The sequence below is a fragment of the Prunus dulcis genome, chromosome 1, assembly GCF_902201215.1.
Source record: "Prunus dulcis chromosome 1, ALMONDv2, whole genome shotgun sequence".
Classification (NCBI taxonomy): Eukaryota; Viridiplantae; Streptophyta; class Magnoliopsida; order Rosales; family Rosaceae; genus Prunus; species Prunus dulcis.
Window position 1 is genome coordinate 12,846,592 of NC_047650.1, and position 19,697 is coordinate 12,866,288.

Consider the following 19,697-nt stretch of genomic DNA (forward strand, 5'->3'; position numbering starts at 1 on the left):
ATAAAGAAAACTCAAAATCCTTTGAAAATACCACCTATTTGTACCCCTGTCATATCCGTCAATTCCCCTGGCAGGTCTCGGGTCCCACGCAGTCTACCCGAGCCGCAAACTGGCGAAATCAGGGGACTATAATCAGCCTGTCCCGCCGGCAGATTCCTCGATGACACCAAGTTAGCTCGAGTCGCTCTGGCAAGATGCAGGGGACCGTAATCAACCTGATCCGCAATCCTGGCAGGTCTCGGGAACACAGAGTCAGCCGAGCCGCAAATCCTGGCAGGTCTCGGGACACCAAGTCTGCCGAGCCGCAAATCCTGGCACTCACGGTCCGAGCGTCCCCGTAACTCGTGAGGCAAAGTCAAGTGCACTGACTAACTGAAATCGGACTGGATGTCCGTAGACATCGGTCCAACTCTGGGTAATCACCAAATTGTTCACCCGTTTTCGCGTTTAACTCCTGTGATGGAAGGGCGAAGTTCCCCACTGGCTTGGAGACCATGTGCTGGTCAACAAGTCAGCTTTCTTTGGTGTGCGAGCGTGCCACTGCTAGCAACGTGAATTCTAGCAGACTTCTTTTTAGAATAGATAACTTGCGCCCCAAGTTACTGACTTCTAAAACAAACGATTGTGAATTTGGGTGAGGAATATCTCCCAAGTAAGTTCTTTTCTTGCCTCAGACTGGTGAGGACTTTCACAATTTATCTTAGTATCAAATGGCTATTCTGGCCAAAGATGTTTAATAGAAGTGGGGCTGTTTCAGGCAGAACTGCCTTTTACAAACCAATAACTATACATATCGACTCTAGGGAGGTTAAAAGATGGCCGGAACTCCGTTTCTGCTTGGATGGAAGGTTCCAATTTGGGCTGGACTGGCCACGTCTGGGTCGGTACGTACTGCTTTGTGACTTCAAATGCCAGGTTGATCTACAAATCGATACCAAAGTTAGATTTTGGCAGAGCTTTATGTTTACTTCACGTTTCGTGAGGCCTTTTGAGTGGGCAGAACTGCAGCTTCCTCAGTTTGAAAGGGACAGAAGTGGCTATGCTTGATGGTCTGATGAGCTGGGGATTGCACTACGAGAGTTGTTCTGCTTGGGCAGGACTCTCCATGAATTTGCTGAGGTCTCCACGTCTGTGAAAACTCAAAACTCTGCTCGTCTTGGCTTTTGCTGAACCAAATTTGTAACGAGAGATCTCGTTTTAGAAGACTTGTTCTCTAAGTCTGAACTTTGGGATTATGATCTAAAGCTGGTTTTTCTCGGGATCCAAGTGAGCTTTTGGCTGTTTTCTTGTTGTTGTTTTCTTTGATTGATGAATTGAGTGTCATTTTCTCTCTTGCCTACTTCTGTTTTTATAAGAGGCCTTCTCTTGGAGGTGGTTTTAAATTTTAATAATGGGCGGCAAAAAGATCTCCAAAAATGTAAAACAGGAAAGATTTTATCAATTATGGCAGATAGGCTCCCAGTAGTCACCCCCTAGAGCAGTCCTTTCCCTGGTTTCCTGGGCGGCAGCTTTTTTTGTTTCAACCAACGCCACCGTTTGTGTGGGCTTTTTATGGCGGTTTGGTTTTCTTCTGTATTTCCTGAACAATTCCCTGTTTCCCGTTCTAACTGAGAAAGCGTGACCCGTGAATTCCTTGGAAGATGGTGTATTGCTTTGGAGCAAAATCTGTTGAATACAGATAGGGTTCTGATCTTCTGTTGGCAGTGTTTCAGAGACGTCTCTTCCCATATAAAAACTTTGGTTGAAAATGTTGACTTTTCAAAGCTGAGGTGGATGTGTTTTTAATCCCTTGGTTTTGAATCCAACAGGGATTTATGGGCTGAGCCCAAATGAAAATTTCCATGTTTGGTTTTACTTGGGCTGGGGACTTTGTTTTTGACATCCTGGCGTAAAACCCAACCTGTCTGGATCCTAATTTTGTTATCCCCAAGCTTTTGGGCTGAGCGGATAATTTCATCATGGGCCTGTCTTTTGATTTTTGGCGTGGCAAATTTAGGACCAAACAATGCCCCCTAAGTCTGAATCGTTTCAGGAACTGAAACGGTTTTCAGACTTAATGTTTTTGCCATCAATTTGCGCGCCAGTCGTCTGCCACGTCCATCTATCACGAACTAGAGTTCGTGGGAAAAACGGCTAGTTATTAGCTAGTTACTAGCTAATAATCATCAGGTGCCGTCCCATCTTCCTCTTCCCACGTTTTCGAACTTTTCTTTAAAACGAAGTTCAAATCCACCGCTTCTGAAAAAAACCTGACCCTTTTTGATTTTGTTCTTCCCTGAGCTTTTCTTCGGGCTTTCCATCGTTTCCTTCGAACCCTCTTTTTCTTTCATCCTCTCTCTGCTTCTTTCCTTGAATCAGAAATGTCTTCCCCAAGGTCCCGTGCTCAGTCTTCTTCAGCTTCAATTCCTCCCGATTATATTACTGGGAGCGGGATTGATGCTCATGCGATAGAAGTCAGGAGCAAGCTTCAGTCTTTCGCCCAAAAGAATCTGGACGAAAACGTTCTTCATTTGTTCGAGAATACCCTGGTGTTAGGCCCTCACTGGTTTGGCCCTGTTCCGGCTGAGGTGGAAGAATTGCTAAAAAAGGATGCTGAAGCTCCTTTGTGTTTTGAGAGTACTTCTGCCCTGGCTTCTTATTCTTGGGTTAGCAAGAATTTGAGCCGATCTTTTCCGTCCAGCGAGGTGAGGAACAGTCCAGTCAAATGGGCAGACTGGATTGACAGACTTCTCCCGAGATATGGGGGTTACTGGAGGAGAGCAGGAGTTTATGATGCCATTCTCCTGTCCAAGCAGTCGATCAACAGAGATGAAAACTTGCTTGCCGCTGCTTTGTGTTTCTGGAATTCTGCCAGCAATACATTTGACTTCCGTGTGGGTCCTATGGCGCCAACCCTGCTGGATATGGCTCAGATTTTTGGGTTCAGGCCCCATGGCAGGCCTGTTGATGCTGTTAGAGATTATCACAGGCGAAAAAACCAAGAGAAAGTGGCCATTCCCTTCACTATCTCTCCAGCTACGATCAACCAGAACTGCTCTTTCTCCAATTATCTGAAGAGATTCAGTGCTGAGAAGGACAAGGACCAGCAACACATGTTGTTCCTTTTGTATTGGCTGAATCGATTCGTCTTCCCCAATCGGTCTTCGGCAGTTCTGCTTGAGTACAGACATCTGGCAGAAGCGCTTCACAATCACACTGATGTGGGGCTTGGGCCAACAGTTCTGGCCCACCTTTTCAAGAATCTGCATACTGCCACTCTGGAGAATCAACTGAACCTGTCGGCCCCTGGCGCATTCTGGATGATCCAGATCTGGCTGCAGGTTTATTTCCCCGAGTTAAGGTTTCCAGACATAGTTCTGCCTGAAGACCAAGTTCTGGCCCTTCCCCTGATGTCGGCAGAAGTGCCTAAGCACTCTCTTGAGGAGTATTTGATGCTCTTCAAGCATTGTACCAAAAGGTCGGCTGCTCAGTGGCAAGTGGTGATCAGAAGGACCTATTCCTGGTTCCAGACTGGATTTCGGCTTTTCGAGAAGGAGCCAGAAGACGAGGCTGCCAGAATAGATTTCAGGAAGAAATTTTTGAGCATTACTCTGCCTAGAGATCTGCCCCATGGTGGGGGCAAACCTCCAAACTATCACATGGGGGCAGAAGTCTACCATCCTAATTTCTGTGCAAGACAGCTTGGCTGTCCTCAGCTTATTCCGCTGAAATCATATCGGAGTTGTAACCGGGCCTCTTCTTGGAGGGATGCAGACGATCTGGAGGTGCACAAGGATGCTCGGTGTGCAGTGAATAAGATCAACAATAGCACGGATGCCCTCTATCTCTCGTGGGAACCAAATTCCTGCAGTTCCGCCGATTTTGACGCCTGGTGGCAAGCCAGATTCCAAAGTCTGCCAGCTTCTGTCACTGCTCTCAAGGTGATTTTTGACGGTTGGGAGAACTGGCACACTTTTGCGGATGGGGATGCTAAAGCGCACATGATCCAGACCATCAAAGACATCAATGCACAGATCATAGAAGGTAGACATCTAATTCTGTCTGCGATTTGTTCTGTCTTGGTGGTCGATTTCTAACATATGTTCTGCCTGTTTTTAGATCCTTCCCTGACAACCAACGTGGGTGGACAGTCTATTCAGGCTGGAGAAGTGATTGGTAAGCCTTTCTTTTTAATTTTCTGCTGTCTTTTCCTGTTGGATTGGTTTCTAATCTGTAACTCCTTGGTGCAGTCTCTTCTGTTACTGCCGCTGGGGATTTGGAGCTTCCTTCTGCTGATGAAGAAGATGATGTTCAGGCAATACAAACCTCTGCCGAGGCTGTTCTCTCTGGTAGAAGAAAAAGAAAAGGGCTGCTCCCTCTCTGGACAACACCGCGCGGCCTGGTATTTCAGGTAAGTTTGGAATGTTCCAGCTGTTCTCTTTAGATTTGTTTTGTTTTGCCTTTTCCTAATCTTTTCCTTTTGTTCTGTCCAGCTGGGAGTCCTTCTCCTCCTCCTACTAAGTTGAAAAAACTTAAAAAGAGGAGTGAAGTGGAATACTTTGCCACAGAGGAAACCGCAGCAGTCCCGGCCACCACTTCTGCGAGAAGCTTTTGAGGAGGTGGAGCAGGAAAAAGAACTGCAAGAGCTGGAGGAGGTACCTCAAGAAAAAGTGGCAATGGTGGAAAAAGAGGTGAGTTTTATTTTGTCATTGGTACCTGTTCCCCTTTTGCTTCATTCCTTCTGTTCTGACCCTTGTTTCTGTAGGATGAAATCCCTGCTGAGGTGATTGCAGAGAGTATTGCCTTAGCGCAGAAGTAACAAAAGGGTCCGCGTGCTGAGCTGACTAGCTCAGGACTGGCTCTTTTTGAGGATGCTGAGGCAGAGCACTCTACTGCCGCTCCAGAGGCTGAGGATCAGGTGGAGCGGTCTGTATCAGACCCTGTGGATCAGGCAGAATTAACCGTTGTGGTTCCGGAGGCTGAGGTGGGAACAACTGCAGCTGCTCCCGTGGTTGTGGTAATTTTCCTCCTCAACTGTTCATGTTTTCCTGCTGTTCTGTCTGTTCTTGCTTTTTAACAGTTGCAGTCTTCCCAGGTGGAAGTGCCTAAAGCCGCTGGTGCCCTGGCCGCGATATCCAGCCCCCTGAAGCCTCCCATTGTCGCTGTAAGTTTTCATAACTTTTAAGCCCCTTATTTTCCACTTTCTGCCTGGTCTTGACTTGTGCTCTCTTCTGCAGATGCCTATTCATTCCTTTCCCGGATCATCTGCCACGGCTTCTTTTGCTGACCCAGAATTGGAAGAGTTTGAAGCCATGGATCTAGATGCTCAATTGGATAGGCTGGAGAAACTTAGCTCTCCTCCAAGCAAGGCAAAATCTAGAGCAGTGCAGGAGGCCATGAAGAGGTTGAAAATCTGGCAGTTCACTGAGCTGGAGTTTGATGAAGATAAAGGGGCTCTGGATCAGCTGATGAAGGACCTGGACCTGCTGCATAGACAGAACATGGCTCCGAAGCCTATTCTTGAGGTGGGCCTAAGCCTGGCCAGAGATGTGCTTAATTTGCATGATCGCTATGAAGATCTTAGGCCCACGTTCAAGACTTCTGAGTTCTGCAAGGCCACACATGAAGCCAATCTGGCTGATTTTGCTAGGCAGAAAGCAGAACTGGACCAGATGGTGGCTGGATACAAAGAAGACCGGGCTACTGCGGACAAGTTGGAGAAGCAGATTGAAGAGCTCCAAAAACAGCTGGCAGAGTGTAGGGAGGTGCAGAACAGACTTGGGGTTGGACGGAGTTCTAAGACCAAAGCCACCTTCCTTGTGCAGAGCATGGTTGCAGCTTCCAGGCCAGCTTTGGAAATTGCAGAAGCCTCGATTCACCAAGGAGTGCTGCTCCAGAAAGAACTCTCTGTCAAGAAGGCGAATCTGCAGGAAACCCTCAGAAAGTTAGGGTTTTAGTCTTTTCAAATTTTTGTTTCTTTGTTTGTTTGGACGACTTTGCCGCTATGGTGGCTATTTTTTTTTTTTATAAAGTTTATTCTGCTTGCCTTTTAAATAGCATCTTACTACTTTCATTTACCCTTGATGTAATAAACAAATCATAACATTGAAAGTAAAAACGAAACAACTTTAAAGCAAAAATGGATTTATAAAATAGAAAAAGTCAGCCTTGTTCTTTTTCTGTCCCGGGGTCTGTCTGTACAGCTTGTGAATCCCACATGGTTGGGTAGAATTTCTTTAACCATTTGCCATTGATTGGGGCATTGTGAATAACTCCATCTCTGTCCTGCAACCTATATGCCCCCATTCCAAGGATCTGGTTAATCACAAAAGGACCTTCCCACGTAGGTGACCATTTTCCATATCCAGCTATGTGTGCTCCAAGGGGCAGAATTGCCTTCCAGACTATTTCTCCCTCTTCAAAACTCTTGTCTCTGACTCTTTTGTTGTATGCCCTTGACACAGCCTGTTTTCCTGCTAAGAGTTTGTTGAGGGTGTCAATCCTACTTGCATCCAATTCTTCTAATTCAAGTAACATGGCTTGAGAGTAGTCTTCTCCTGTGAGACCGTGCTGGTGAGCAATTCTAAGAGACTGGACTGCTATCTCCATGGGAAGAATTGCATCATGGCCGTAGGTCAGAGCATAGGGGGTCATGCCAGTTGCTTCTCTTTTTGAAGTTCTGTATGCCCACAAAGTCTCTGATAACTTTTCATGCCACTGCTTTGGATTTTTCTCCAGCATCTTCCTGATGATATTGATAATCACCTTGTTACTTGATTCTGCCTGTCCATTAGCTTGAGCATAATAAGGGGTAGATTGAAGCAGTTTGAACTTGAATGTTTCTGCCATATCTAGCATATCCCTAGATATGAAAGAAGAACCCCTATCAGTTGTGATTGATTCTGGAATGCCGAATCTTTGTATGATCTGTTCTTCTATAAAGGTGATGATCTCTTGAGAAGTTGTGGTTTTGATTGGCTTGGCCTCTACCCATTTGGTGAAATAGTCTGTGGCAACAATAATAAAACAATGCTGCTGGCTGCTGGCTGGATAGATTTTGCCAATGAGATCCATTGCCCATCCCCTAAAAGGCCATGGTTTTACCACTGGATTCATGGGAACAGAAGGAGCTTGCTGGATTGGGCCGTGCCTTTGACAAGCTTCACATCCCTTGGAATAGTTGATGCAATCCTTCAACATGGTTGGCCAGAAGTAGCCATACCTTCTAATTAACCAGCACATCTTTCTTCCTCCTTGGTGAGCCCCGCAGATCCCCTCATGGGTTTCTCCCATGACTTTCATATATTCTGTCTTTCCGAGGCACCTTAATAGCACCTCATCCTTACTTTTTCGGACCAAATCTTCATTCCACATGAGGTAGTTTGTAGCCATGATTCTGACTCTTTTCTCAGAGGGCAGAGGGGGATATTGTAAGTAAGTCATGATAGGCTCCCTCCAATCGTCTTTAGTGATTAAGGCAGAATTGACTTCTATCTCCATTCCTCTAGTCAGAACTGATGGTAGACTTTTCCTTCCTATCTTGATGATCCTCTGGACGCAGTCTTCGGGCATTTGTATGCCTGATGCCACCTGAGCCAGTTCATTGGCTGCAAAGTTCTCTTCCCTTGGGATGTGTTCCCAAGTAGCTTCTCTAAATTCTGTCAACAGATTTCTAGCTGCTACTAGATATACAGCCAGGGAAGGATTCAGACACTTGTATTCTCCAGCAATTTGTTTTAAGACAAGCATTGAATCTCCCAAGATCTCCACGGACTGGATTCCTAATTCTACCAACATCTCAAGCCCTATAATCAAAGCTTCGTACTCAGCCCTGTTGTTGGTGCACTGGAAATCTAACTGGAAGGAATAGCAATGTCTGATCCCCAATGGTTCCTCTAGAACAACCCCAGCTCCTGAAGCCTTATCTGTCTTTGATCCATCAAAATATAGTTTCCAAGGTGTAAGATGAATCGAATAGATTGGATTGTTAAGGCAAACATGAGCCCTAGTTAGTAGATTTGCATTTGCTATGTCCAAAGAGTCCATGTTTTCAATTTCCTCTCCTGGGTGATCTGCTAGGAAGTCTGCCACAGCTTGCCCTTTGACAGCTTTCTGGGGGACATACCTGAGGGTGAATTCTGTCAAAGCCAAAGTCCATTTCCCAATTCTGCCCCTCAGCATTGGTCTTGTCAACATATATTTGATTAAGTCTGTCTTGGCGATGATGTAGATAGTGTGTGGCAGCATATAGTGTCTGAGTTTTACAGCAGTAAAATACAAGGCCAGACAAAGCCTTTCTATCGCGGAATACCTTCTTTCCACTTCTGTTAATGTTCTGCTTAGATAGTAGACTGCTTGCTCCTTTCCTTCTTTGTTATCTTGGACTAGCAGACTTCCAATGGACACTTCTGATGCAGATACATAGAGCTTGAGTGGTCTGCCTCTCTTTGGTGGGGACAGAACTGGTGGATTTGAGAGGTAATCTTTTATTTCCTGGAAAGCCTGTTGGTGCTGTTCTTCCCACTTGAATGTTTGTTCCTGCTTTAGTCTTAACAGGGAAGAAAAGGGCTGAATCTTTCCTGCAGAATTAGATATGAATCTCCTTAGAAAATTGATTTTTCCTAGGAGACTCTGAAGTTCCTTTTTGTTCCGAGGTGGTAGGGCTTCCATGATGGACTTTGCTTTATTCTTGTCAACCTCTATGCCTCTCTGGTGAACCAAGAATCCTAAGAAATTTCCTGCCTGGACTCCAAAAACACATTTTTTGGGGTTCATTTTTAGCTCGTGCTGCCTCATTCTTAGGAATGCCTTCCTTAGACTTGATATGTGGTTTCCTTCCTCGGGGGACTTAATCACCACATCATCTATGTACACTTCTAAAGAATGTCCTATCATATCATGAAAAATGGAATTCATTGCCCTTTGATAGGTAGCACCCGCATTCCTTAATCCGAAAGGCATTACAGTATATTCGAAAGCACCTATATGCCCTGGGCACATGAAGGCTGTCTTGTGGATGTCTTGTTCTGCCATCATGATCTGGTTATAACCTGCATTGCCATCCATGAAAGATAGCATCTGGTTATGAGCAGCTCCGTCTATTAGCATGTCTGCCATTGGCATAGGATATTCGTCCTTGGGAGATGCTTCATTCAGATTTCTGTAATCCACACAGATTCTAACTGCCCCTGTTTTTCTTTTGAGAACAGGTACAATATTTGCTAACCAATCGGCATAGATGGCTGGCCTGATGAATCCTGCCTTGAGCAGCCTTTCTATCTCTTCTTTGACCTTTAGTTCTGTGTCCATAGACATTCTTCTTCTGGCCTGTTTAACTGGAAGGTAGCCATCTTTGATTGGCAGTTTGTGCTCTACTAACTGCCTGTCTAGTCCTGGCATCTCGTGATAATGCCAGGCAAAACAATCTTTGAACTCCTGCAAAAGTGCCATGAGTTCAGACTTGAGTGGTTCTTTTAAAAGTGTGCTGATGAAAGTAGGCCTTGGATCTTCTTCTGTCCCTAAGTTTATTTCTTGTAGAGGATCCTCCACTTCTGGCAGGGAGTCATCCAATGCTGCTGGTGCAAAATCTAATACTTCCTCCTGTAAAACTTCCTCTTCTTGTTCCTTTGCACTTTCGTGCGTGAATTCTGCCATATTGGTGGCTGGATTCTGTATGAAAAACTTCCTTTCTTCCCAGTATATCAACAATCTTTTTGTGATGGATCGGATTGTTGCAGCTCGATCCTTGTCCAGTTGATTGGGACTAATCATCAGAGTTCTCAGCATAGAAAGGTCTATTCCAGTCCTCCAGAGAATTGGCTAGACCTTCTTCAATGAGCCTTTGGGCCGTGACACCATGGGGGCGGCCGTTCTGGTTGACTCCAAAGAAAGTGAAAGGACCGAGGTCGTCATGATAATACCTTGCTTCAAGACACATGGCAGAGGGTAGGAATGGCCGTGGATCGGCCTCTACAATCTCCATGTGGCCTTCTTCATTCCATAGTGCTAACTGCTGGTGGAGGGTGGAAGGAACACAAAGGCTCTGGTGAATCCAATCCCTGCCAAGTAGTGCATTGTAAGTGGTGGAAGTGGTATCTATCACAAAGAATGCTATTTTCAATTCTTTGCTTCCAACTATGACATCCACGTCTAAGATGCCATGGATTTTTGTAATGCCCCCAGCGAAGTTGGTGACGGTCAAACGTGTTGGAATCAAATCCTTCTCTGTTCTGCCCATCTTGCTCAGCATTCTGTGGGGCAATAGATTAATGGCCGCACCTCCATCTATCATGATCTTGGAAATAGGAATACCTCCGAGGTTTGCCGTTATAAACAAAGGCCTGAGGTGATTTGCCATTTCTCGGGTTGGTTTGGAGAAACAAAACTGCTCCGCAGCTGGGTTATTGGCAGTTCCGCCTGTTCTGGGGTTGTCTGCCTGTTGTTCTGGTGTCTCTTTTGTTTCTGCCAGCCTGCATTCAAAGCTTTCCTGAGAGAAAACATCTCCTTCCAAAGTGCTTTCTTGTCCCTCGACGGCCCTGAATTTCTCTGGTAGGATGAATACCATGTTAACTCCCAAGTCACTCTGTAGTAGGTCCTCTAACTCTGCGCCAAAAGCTTCTGTTTCTGCATCCAACTCTTCCTCAAATTCCATCAGTTCTTCCCCGTATTCTCCCGTCCAGTCATCTTGTTCTTCAGTTCCGAGGGGTTCATTCTGATCTTCTGCAAATGTTCCGTAGTCCAATTGTTCCTCTTCATATTCCTCCGTGTACTCGTCTCCCCCTTGTTGCGGGGTAGACTCGGATTTCTCTAGTGCCTGTATGATGTTGGGATGACTGTCGGATGACGAGGCTGAATGGATAGGAGATCTGGCTGAAGGTTTTGTTTCCAGTAATTTTCTTGAGTGACAAGCTTTCTGTTCTGTCTGGGGACGTGCTTCGGGATTCTTTCCTTTCCTGGCAGAACTGGTCTCCGGATGTACCTGCCTATTATTCTGGCTCTTAAGATATGTGCAGTATTGCCTCTGGATTCTTCTTCTCTGAGTTCTGGTTAACTCCAGAGTTGGTCTACCGCTTTTTCCTACGGAGTACCATCTGCCCTCTATGATCGTTGCCAAGGGCTTTTCGTTTCCGGGTGTCTTGATTGATATTTCCTTCCTGGGCTGCTCCGTTCTCCTTTCGCTGGTTTGTGTAGGCCTAAAACAGTTCTTCTGTCTTGTTTTGTCTCGGGATGAGGTTCCAATCCTATCGAAGACACTAGGTGTGGGCTGATTTTGCCTGTCTAGAACCACTTCTAGCTCCGTTTCACATTTGCACCTGCTGCAGAGCACTACCCCAGCCGATATGGTGGCTCTTGGTCTCTGACTGGTTTCCCTTATGATTCTTCTGCTTCTGCTGCAACTAGCATCTGTCATTGGCTGAGTTTCCCTCTGTTCTGGCCAATTCAAGTTGACCATATTGACTTGTGGTTGAGGGAAAGGATCTGTCGTGACCGATGGAGGTTTTTCTGCCAGTTTCAACCTTCCTGCCGTTATTCCTTCTTGTATCACGTCCCTAAAAACGACACAACTATTGGTAGAATGGTTCCAAGAGTTGTGCCACCTGCAGTACTGCCTGCCCTTGAGTTCTTCCGGCTTGGGTATTCTGTGAGGCGTTTCTATCGCCTTCTGTAGCAGCATTTCATCGAACAAAGCATCAACCTTGGTTAAATCAAAAGAGTAAACCTTGTTTTGCATTGGCTTGTTGGGAACGAATCCTCCTGTGAATGGTGGGGGCTTTTGGTCTTTAGGTGGCTTTGTAAGGGCTTTGCAACTAATGGGATGTTTTAGTTTTGCCATTTCTGCCACTGAAACCTCTTTCTCTTCTGACTCTTCTGTATCTTCCTGTGATTCCAACCCAATCAGGTGGACTGAAGAAGAAGGGGTTTTGTAATAAGTACCTTTAGAGGAGTTCCTTCTCTGCTGTTCTTCTCTGAGTAACTCCTCATATTTGGATGCCTTATCAGCCAGTTCTGCCGAGTCCCCGAACAATATTCCGTCGAACCTCTTCCTGAGAGAGATTTTAAGGGCAGCTTGGGCCATCTGGATGAAATATCTTGAAGTCTTGGGGATTTGGCACTTCATTTTGAGCTTTCTGAACCTGGTTATGAAGTCTTGGGCAGGTTCATCTTCGCTTTGCTTGAGGGCAGCCAGGTCACTGATGGTGACTTCTGGCTGGATCCTGTAATAATAGTCATGGAAGACATTTTCCATATGTTCCCAAGTTTGCACAGAATTGGCTGGTAGGCTGGTATACCAGGTGAAAGCCTGTCCAGAGAGAGAATTGCTGAAAAGTCTTAATTTCAACAGAGGGTTGTTCTCAATAGCTAAGCATTGGACGGAGAACCTGCCTATATGTTCAACTGAGGAGGCATGTGCTGGTCAACAAGTCAGCTTTCTTTAGTGTGCGAGCGTGCCACTGCTAGCAACGTAAATCCTAGCAGACTTCTTTTTAGAAAAGATAACTTGCGCCCCAAGTTACTGACTTTTAAAAACAAACGATTGTGAATTTGGGTGAGGAATATCTCCCAAGTAAGTTCTTTTCTTGCCTCAGACTGGTGAGGACTTTCACAATTTATCTCAGTATCAAATGGCTATTCTGGCCAGAAATATTTGATAGAAGTTGGGCTGTCTCAGGCAGAACTGCCTTTTACAAGATAATAAATATGCATGCTGACTCTAGAAAGGTCAAAAGATGGCCGGAACTCCATTTCTGCTTGGATGGAAGGTTCCAATTTGGGCTGGACTGGACGCGTCTGGGTCGGTCCGTACTACTTTGTGACTTCAAATGCTCGGCTGACCTGCAAATCGATACCAAAGTTGGATTTTGGCAGAGATTTATGTTTACTTCACGCTTCGTGAGGCCTTTTGAATGAGCAGAACTGCAGCTTCCCCAGTTTGAAAGGAACAGAAGTGGCTATTCTCGATGGTCTGATAAGCTAGGGTTTGCACTACGAGAGTTGTTCTGCTTGGGCAGGACTCTTCATGAGTTCGCTGAGGTCTCCACGTCTGTGAAAACTCAAACTCTGCTTGTCTTGGCTTTTGCTGAACCAAATTTGTAACGATAGATCTCGTTTTAGAAGACTTATTCTCTAAGTCTGGACTTTGGGATTCTGATCCAAAGCTGGTTTTTCTTGGGATCCAAGTGAGCTTTTGGCTGTTTTCTTGTTGTTGTTTTTTTTTGATTGATCAATTGAGTGTGTTTTTCTCTCTTGCCTACTTCTGTTTTTATAAGAGACCTTCTCTTGGAGGTGGTTTTAAATTTTAATAATGGGCGGCAAAAAGATCTCCAAAAAATGTAAAACAGGAAAGATTTTATCAATTATGGCAGATAGGCTCCCAGTAGTCACCTCCTAGAGCAGTCCTTTCCCTGGTTTCCTGGGCGGCAGCTTTTTTTGTTTCAACCAACGCCACCGTTTGTGTGGGCTTTTTATGGCGGTTTGGTTTTCTTCTATATTTCCTGAACAATTCCCTGTTTCCCGTTCTAACTGAGAAAGCGTGACCCGTGAATTCCTTGGAAGATGGTGTATTGCTTTGGAGCAAAATCTGTTGAATACAGATAGGGTTCTGATCTTCTGTTGGCAGTGTCTCAGAGACGTCTCTTCCCATATAAAAACTTTGGTTGAAAATGTTGACTTTTCAAAGCTGAGGTGGATGTGTTTTTAGTCCCTTGGTTTTGAATCCGACAGGGATTTATGGGCTGAGCCCAAATGAAAATTTCCATGTTTGGTTTTACTTGGGCTGGGGATTTTATTTTTTTGACATCCTGGCGTAAAGCCCAACCTGTCTGGATTCTAATTTTGTTATCCCCAAGCTTTTGGGCTGAGCGGATAATTTCATCATGGGCCTGTCTTCTGATTTTTGGCGTGCCAAATTTAGGCCCAAACACAACTAATATGTTTTATTTTTTGTATAACAGAATAAAACCAAAGTCAATAAGCGCAATAGGAAGAAGAAGACTCTTCTCCATCATTCGGGTTCCAAGCCCTTCTCCTATAGGATGGATGCACTGCAGCAGGTAATAATAAAATAATTTTTATTTCATTTTTAATATTTCATTTTCTTAATTTATTTTTTCGTTCTAATATTTTTCTTCTCTTGTTCAATTTAGGGGGCGTCCAAATTCCCAGAGATCGACGTCTTTGGCAACGTTTATGTTCGACTTGGGAATGAGTTGGCCGAGTCCCTTCATGTAAGTATCATTTAATTTTAATTCTTATGTTACGCATTCAAGTTTAAAGGTTATTATATGAATGTTTTAATTTATATTTTATGTTATGCTAAACAGACGACGATGGTGGAGAGGAGCCAGTTGGTTCTTCAGGAGTCCGCCTCCCAACTTCCTCCCGATACTCCGATTGAGTCTGTGGATCCTCCACAGAATGCTGGGTTTCAGATCTTGACGGAGACATTGGATCAGACTCTAGGGAGGAGACTGGGGACATATTGTCGAGGGATGGGGAATGCCAGGCGGAGGGAACCCAGACCCCGTTCATCAGCGCAGTCAAACAGTCAGGTCACTGCTTTGACAGCACAGGTGGCCACTCTTCAGAGTCAGATGTCGGTCATTCTGCAGTCCCTCGCACAGTCCGGCATTCCAGTCCCGCATTTTGATGCGCCGACCTCCGAGCCCGTCCATCCCGAGCATCCCCACCAGACGACGGCCCCTGTAGACCCCCAGACCTCTGAACCGCATGTGCCAGACGACAATGTAGATTTTGGAACATTATTTGATTAGTTTTTTTATTTTCATAATTATTTTTTAAATATTTCTCTTGCAGCATACATTTATTTTATTTTATATAATAAATCTGTTCTTTACAATTCATTTTTTTTATTGGAATTTCATTTTATTACCCCAAAAAAAAAAAAACCAAATTTATTTTTTTATAAAATAAAAAAAAGTAATATTAAAATTAAATAATATTTATATATATTAATTTTGAGCGACGAAATCTTTCTCGTCGCGCAAATTTACATATTACGAAATACAAATGATTAAGTTTTTAAATACATATAATTTATTCTTGCGCGACAAACATTTTTGTCGCACAAAAAGGATAAGCGTGACAACAGTTTTTCGTCGCGCAAAATGTATAGACACGAATTGCGCGACGAAGAACTCTTGGTGCCGCAAATGTCTACGAGACGTATTGCGCGACGAATATTATCCACCGTGCATTGTTGTGGCGACGAACTGTTGTGTCATCTCTGAACCTTTTGTGTAACGAAGGGTAACCGTCGCACAATTTTGAGCAACGAGTGAAACAATTGGTCGCGCAAAGTCTTTCTTCACGCTCTTTGGGCCACAGATTGTGCACGACGAATTTTCTGTCGCGCTTGAGTTTGTGCGACTAAATGTAACTCCGCGCGACGAAATTGTCTTCGTCGCGCAAATCGTAAATTGTAGTAGTGTTAGATCATAGGGTGCACCCAGTTAATTCTAGAATTCGTTTGACCACACTCTATTATTATTAACAGTTTTCTATCAAAACAAACCCAACCTTAAGGTCCTTAACTATTGGCTTGCAACCATATATAATTACTGTGGTGACCTTCTCGAATCATCAATTTTTATTCATTTAAGTTGTTGATCAACTGTTGCAGGCAAGTTATTCTCCTGAACTCGAGTCCCATCAAGAACGGGTCAAGGGGGTGAGTAATTGTCTCAATTCCACATGTAAACAAACAAAGGCCTCACAAAACTCTCCAAAATATACGCATTCTTTGCTTCTTTTCCCTTTATAAGAAGAAGAAAGCCCTGTCTAATTCATCATCAGCAATACATAGAATAGAACCAACACAAGCAAACTCAAAATCAACAATGTCGACAAAGTCTAGCACTACTGTCCTTGCCTTTGCCTTTTGTTTCTTGTCCCTCCTCAGTTTCGCTTACTCCAACACCACCGACGACAAAATCTACCTCACCGGCCTGGTCTACTGTGACAACTGCCAATTGAAGTCTATGACCGAGATCAGTAAGATGATTCCAGGTACATAACGTTAATAAGTAGGTAACAAACTACCTAAATGTGGATTATAAGATTTGAATATGAGATTAATGCATGCATGCATGCACATTGCCCATTGATCAGGTGCAAGGGTGCGATTGGAGTGTAGGGAGGGGGGGAACATAAAATCCAGACGAGAGGGCGAAACCAACCCTCTTGGAATGTACGTGTTTGTGTTGGAAAAATCTAAGGAGCCTTTGGATGATTGTCAAGTGACAGTGTTACACAGCCCTGACCCTGAATGCAAGATTTCCCATGAGGTCGACCCTAACAACAAATCGAAAACTGCGCCGGTGGCCACCCGGAAGCTCAACCTATTAGAAGGAGACAGCGTCGTTTTCATCGGACCAAGCCACCGCGTTTCCTACCCTCTTGGTTTGGTCGTTGAGAAAGCTCGTCCTGAGTGCGAGCAGTTCGCCAAAGCACGCAAGCATTTTCAGAACTAATTTAAGGAATTGAAGACGAAATGAAGGCGAAAACCGTCTGATATTAAATCAATTTTCAATTTCAGTGAATTTTTCTTTTTGATTGCAAAGATAGATAAATTTTGGTTTAAGAAATCAACAGTTATGATTATGATATATGCTCGGTTATGATTCGTGAATTCACAACTAGTATAAACAGGGAAGTGTAATTAGAAGTGCACTCAAGTATTATATCCGTGAAGATATTGCCATGTCGATTAATCTAGTCTTTTTAATTTTTACTTTATTAATTCTTAATTAAGATTCAATTTAGGACCTATTTAAGGAGAAGAAAAATATGATTTAAAATCTATCTTATAACCTAATAATCTCCTAATCAAAATACTAAACTTTTAACATGTCACCTATCAATTTTGCCCTTAATTATACTAAGCTTAAATTCCATGGTCCATACTAGTTTGATTTTTATTTTTTATTTTAATGTGAAAATTTGGTCTTTTCTTTAAAATAATGTGCTAGATAGCGTGAAAGTAGCAAATAAATAATGATGTGTTCAAATTGGATTTGACACACATCACAACCCATATCATCATTAAGGCCCCAAAAAATTGAATCATTTTGTGCCTGGTTAATACGTTAAGTAGTTTATGAAGTGATTAAGATCGAAGGGGATCCATGACTTGTAATGGATCACTTGTTCATTTCCTTGAAAAAAATAATTAAATAAATAAACTCACAATACCGACTCCATTCGTAATTCCATCAATTACTCGTCTATCAAAAAAATGAGTTAGTTCAGCTAATCTTCTTATACTGTTAGTAAAGGATAATGTGAAATTAGCAAAAAAATAATGATTAACGGCCCAAAACATTGAATTATTGTGTGCCTAAGTTAGAAAATCTTCGAAGGCACGTAGAAAGACAGGTCCCCCATCTAGTATACTATGAGGAAAAGGACGGCTCACAACAAGTTTATGTCTATAAAATCCCAGATGCTCATTGAATGTCTTGTGCCCATCCAAGATTAAATATATTTCCATAGAATACGTACCAATTGTGCTTATTTACTTTTTACCATGGCTCTCACAAATCAAGGCCAATACGTCTGCTTAGCTTTTCTTTTCATTTTGGCCATTTGCTCCTCTCAAGCATCGTCTCGCCAAATTTATGATAGAAAACCATGTTGGCGAGACATGAAGACTGGATGGCTCAATTTGGGCCAGTTTTTTTATAAGGATGCTGAGGAGAAAGAGAGGCGATTCGTGATATTATCAAGGCCAACTAGGAGTTCATTGACGCTTTTAACAAACACATGGGTCAGAACTACTTCACTCTAAGCTTAAATGAATTTGCAGACCTAACCAATGAGGAGTTTCAGGAAATTCGTAATGGTTACATGAAACGATCCTCCAAATTGATCATGTCCAATTCCACGAAAGCTACAAGTTTTAGATATTGAAATGTCACTGATGTGCTACCTTCAGTGGATTGGAGAGAAAAGGGTGCAGTGACGCCTATCAAGGACCAAGGCAAATGTGGTAAGTATTAAACAAGTTGTTAAATGATGACGCATTCACTGTTTCACAACATAACATGTTATTGAATGATGAGGCATGTTATTTCAATTTTATAGGATGTTGTTGGGTGTTCTCAGCAGTGGCAGCGACAGAAGGGGTTAACCAGCTCAAAACCGGAAACTTAATCTCACTATGAGAGCAAGAGCTTGTGGATTGTGACACTACAGGTCAAGATCATGGCTGTGAAGGTGGTCTAATGGATGACGCTTTCCAATTCATCCAACGCAAGGAAGGCTGACAACTGAAGCTAATTACCCCTACCAGGGTGTAAATGGAACTAGTTGCAACACTCAGAAGGCTGCATCCCAAACAGTGTCCATAAACGGGTACGAGAATGTGCCTAAAAACAACAAAAATGCTATGTTGCAAGCCGTCGCTAACCAACCAATTTCGGTTGCCATTGACACAAGTGGCTGTACATTCCAGTTTTATTCAAGTGGTGTGTTCACTGGAACATGTGGTATAAACTTAGATCATGGTGCGGGACTAGTAGTGATGGGACTAAATACTGGCTGGGGAGGAATTCTTGGGGCACGGTTGGGGGAGAGTGGATATGTGACGATGCAAAGGGGCATTCCTGCCAAGGAAGGACTCTGTGGCATTGCTATTGAAGCTTCTTATCCAACCGCATGATTAATTAAAATACATATATGTCTGTAAACACAAATTTCCTGCGACAAATGAACAAGAACACATGTACAAAATAATATTTGTATTAATGAAATTTAGGGTTTGATATAAAGGTCGTAGAGACTTGATCTTGATCAAACGGGTAGCACAAGGCTTGTTTGGTGTTTGGATTTTTCTAGGGTGGAGGAACCGGCACGTATTTGTTGTGCTTGGTGGCTCTTCCAAAGTGAATTGAAGAATGCAGAGAGTTTTCTGTTTCTTCTGAATGCTTCGTCTGTCTAGGCCCCTTTCTTTCGTCTTGAGGCCTCCTATTTATAGGTCCTTACAGGATGCTTGACCTAAATAGCTTTCCTTTTTTAGGACCCTGCTTTGTGGAATTCTGATTTGATTTAAAATCAATTCCAATAATTTGGCAATTTAACCAAATTATCTTTGATTGATTGACTTGATTAATATTTGATTTAAATCAAAGTCGATCACAAAAGATTCTTTCCTTTAATTTTGTCTTCACTTTGAACCGTTTGATGCACTTCGTCGGATGTCAACACGTGTCACTTCTGACAACTAATCCAAATTTGATGAGTCGTTCGCCACATGAGCAAATTATGGGCCCCACAATTTAATCAACCAAACTCTAATTATTTTCTTACTTAGTGGAATTTAATTCACCAAAATTTCCCATGTGTACAATGTCATAATATAGTGTGGTGTATAAAATATGTATAACTGAATAATATAGAAAGACGCTAGCTATGAGCTGCTATCCTTCACTTTGAAATCCATGCCTCAAAACATAAAGACAATTAACCCATGACGTGGATTTGCTCTTAAACTCTCACGCAATTAATTAGCAGCTCTAGCTATGAGGTTGACATGTTTTCAATACCACTGCAAGGTTAAATCAAGTTAGATTAAGGGAGCATATTTTTGCTCATCATCATTCAATACTTGATACGTGTCTATTAGTATAACCATGATTCCATAAATATATAAAGCAAAAAATTAACTATGGTTATGCCAATGAACACGTGCCAAGTGTTAA

General features: G+C 43.2%; 2 protein-coding genes and 1 pseudogene across 2 annotated transcripts; 2 read left to right on the forward strand and 1 right to left on the reverse strand.

Moving 5' to 3' along the window:
- Window positions 1-6,141: 6,141 nt before the first annotated feature.
- LOC117614168 (uncharacterized protein K02A2.6-like) lies at window positions 6,142-7,179 on the reverse strand. The gene has a single exon (XM_034342890.1). It carries the CDS (start codon window positions 7,177-7,179, stop codon window positions 6,142-6,144), a length of 1,038 nt encoding a protein of 345 aa, XP_034198781.1.
- Window positions 7,180-15,770: 8,591 nt separating this feature from the next.
- Window positions 15,771-16,689, forward strand: LOC117615416 (olee1-like protein). Its single transcript, XM_034344495.1, has 2 exons — window positions 15,771-16,005; window positions 16,108-16,689. Exons 1-2 carry the CDS (start codon window positions 15,837-15,839, stop codon window positions 16,467-16,469), a joined length of 531 nt encoding a protein of 176 aa, XP_034200386.1. The 5' UTR covers window positions 15,771-15,836; the 3' UTR covers window positions 16,470-16,689.
- A 1,071-nt stretch (window positions 16,690-17,760) lies between these two features.
- Window positions 17,761-18,658, forward strand: LOC117614186 (annotated as a pseudogene).
- Window positions 18,659-19,697: the final 1,039 nt, after the last annotated feature.

Coding starts and splice junctions, on each gene's coding strand:
- LOC117614168 (XM_034342890.1), bottom strand. CDS start 7,179: ATGTTGAAGGATTGCATCAACTATTCCAAGGGATGTGAAGCTTGTCAA.
- LOC117615416 (XM_034344495.1), top strand. CDS start 15,837: ATGTCGACAAAGTCTAGCACTACTGTCCTTGCCTTTGCCTTTTGTTTC. Junction 16,006..16,107: donor GATCAGTAAGATGATTCCAG/GTACATAACGTT, acceptor CCCATTGATCAG/GTGCAAGGGTGCGATTGGAG.